At 40.0% G+C, this 1396-nt stretch overlaps 1 protein-coding gene across 1 annotated transcript; it reads right to left on the bottom strand.

The window, feature by feature from the left end:
* Positions 1 to 238: 238 nt before the first annotated feature.
* Positions 239 to 1391, bottom strand: LOC144477609 (fibrinolytic enzyme, isozyme C-like; the record flags this gene model as incomplete). The annotated part of the gene is made up of 3 exons (XM_078195335.1): positions 239 to 528; positions 605 to 754; positions 1353 to 1391. Coding segments are annotated over 3 exons (333 nt in total), but the record flags the coding sequence as incomplete, so codon positions are not given.
* Between the last annotated feature and the right edge of the window lie 5 nt (positions 1392 to 1396).

The raw sequence follows: 1396 nt of genomic DNA, 5'->3' as shown, positions 1-1396 counted from the left end.
AATAAATACCAACAAAAAGAGTTAATTGTAACATTTTATGTTTCGATCGTGATATTTTCCACACAGCAAACAACATTCGATACTCATAGCGATAGAAACTAAACTAATCTTCTTCAACAATTTTTCAACAAAAGAAACTTAGTTTTTATTAATTTAACCTATGAGTTACTATCAAGAAATCAATTGTTATACACACTATGACATCCTGTGGTAGAAAATTCTGGGGGAACACATATCGTACTGAGACAAACGGTTTATTGTTATAAACGACGAATATTTACAATTTTGAATTTATAATGACATTATCAGAATTCGTCGTTAATGTAAAAAGTGAGGCATCCTGTGTTCCGTGTGGTACAAGTGTTTCAACAATGATCCACCAATTTATACAGCGTTCTTGTTAATCCAACTGACGTAGGAAGCGACGCGCGTGTAAACTGTCGGATACTGTGAAAGGGCGCACGACATTGACCAAGACACGATACCAACGATCTTGCCACCTACTACCAGTGGGCCGCCGGAGTCACCCTAAAAGGAAACATAAATTGTCAGCCGAGATGAAACTTTCAACTACCGAAGTAATTGTTAATTATTGGTTACTCACGTTGCACGCTCCTCTTGTCGTCGATGGATCATTAGCACAGATGTGAGTCTCATAAACGTTGCCGATATATTTGTATGCCTTCTCGCAGACGGACTGTTCGGTTATCTGAAGTTTCGCTTTTTGGAGAGTCTTCGGGATTGGTCCACCGACCTTTAAAATAAAGAGACGATAGTTCAGTATCGAATCGATGTGCATATATACCGCTATTGTGAGGTGTCAAAGTTAATTCGGTTGCTTTGTAAAATTAAATTATTGCTCGGACGCGGAAGAGTCGTTCACATCACAAGAATGTTCTTGGTTAGAATTGCAATGTATTTTCGTGAAGCATCGTAACGTGAGTGTTCAATAGATACCGCACTGTGAACAAGTTACGGCAGTAAGAAAACAATTAGGTCGCGGTGAACTGAATGACCGTGGTTGGGTCGAACAAATGAAAACGGTTTTAGGTCAAAAAGACTGGGGCCATCGGCGGGTCAAGTGACTTGTCTGAAATCCGACACTGGTGAAATCCTGTCGCCGAGGGTATTGACGCACAAAGACGATTCTACTCTATTCAGTTTTAAACTTACTAGTGCTTACAAAGTACTCGTTGTTAAGTAAGAAAGACGGTAAAGAGGTACAGCCCATAATTAAATCAATACTACCCGGTTAAATATTGAAGTACCTATGTTGACAACGTTTCTGCACTAAGTGTCCGACTAATTGCATCGTTGGAAGTGCTCGTTTCATTTTTCAACGTGATACTTACGCTGGTACGACCCCATCCTGACACTACGGCTGGCGACTTAGCAG

The sequence above is a fragment of the Augochlora pura genome, unplaced genomic scaffold (genome assembly GCF_028453695.1).
Source record: "Augochlora pura isolate Apur16 unplaced genomic scaffold, APUR_v2.2.1 APUR_unplaced_2334, whole genome shotgun sequence".
NCBI classification, from domain to species: Eukaryota; Metazoa; Arthropoda; class Insecta; order Hymenoptera; family Halictidae; genus Augochlora; species Augochlora pura.
This window is presented reverse-complemented; position numbering and strand designations above follow the sequence as displayed.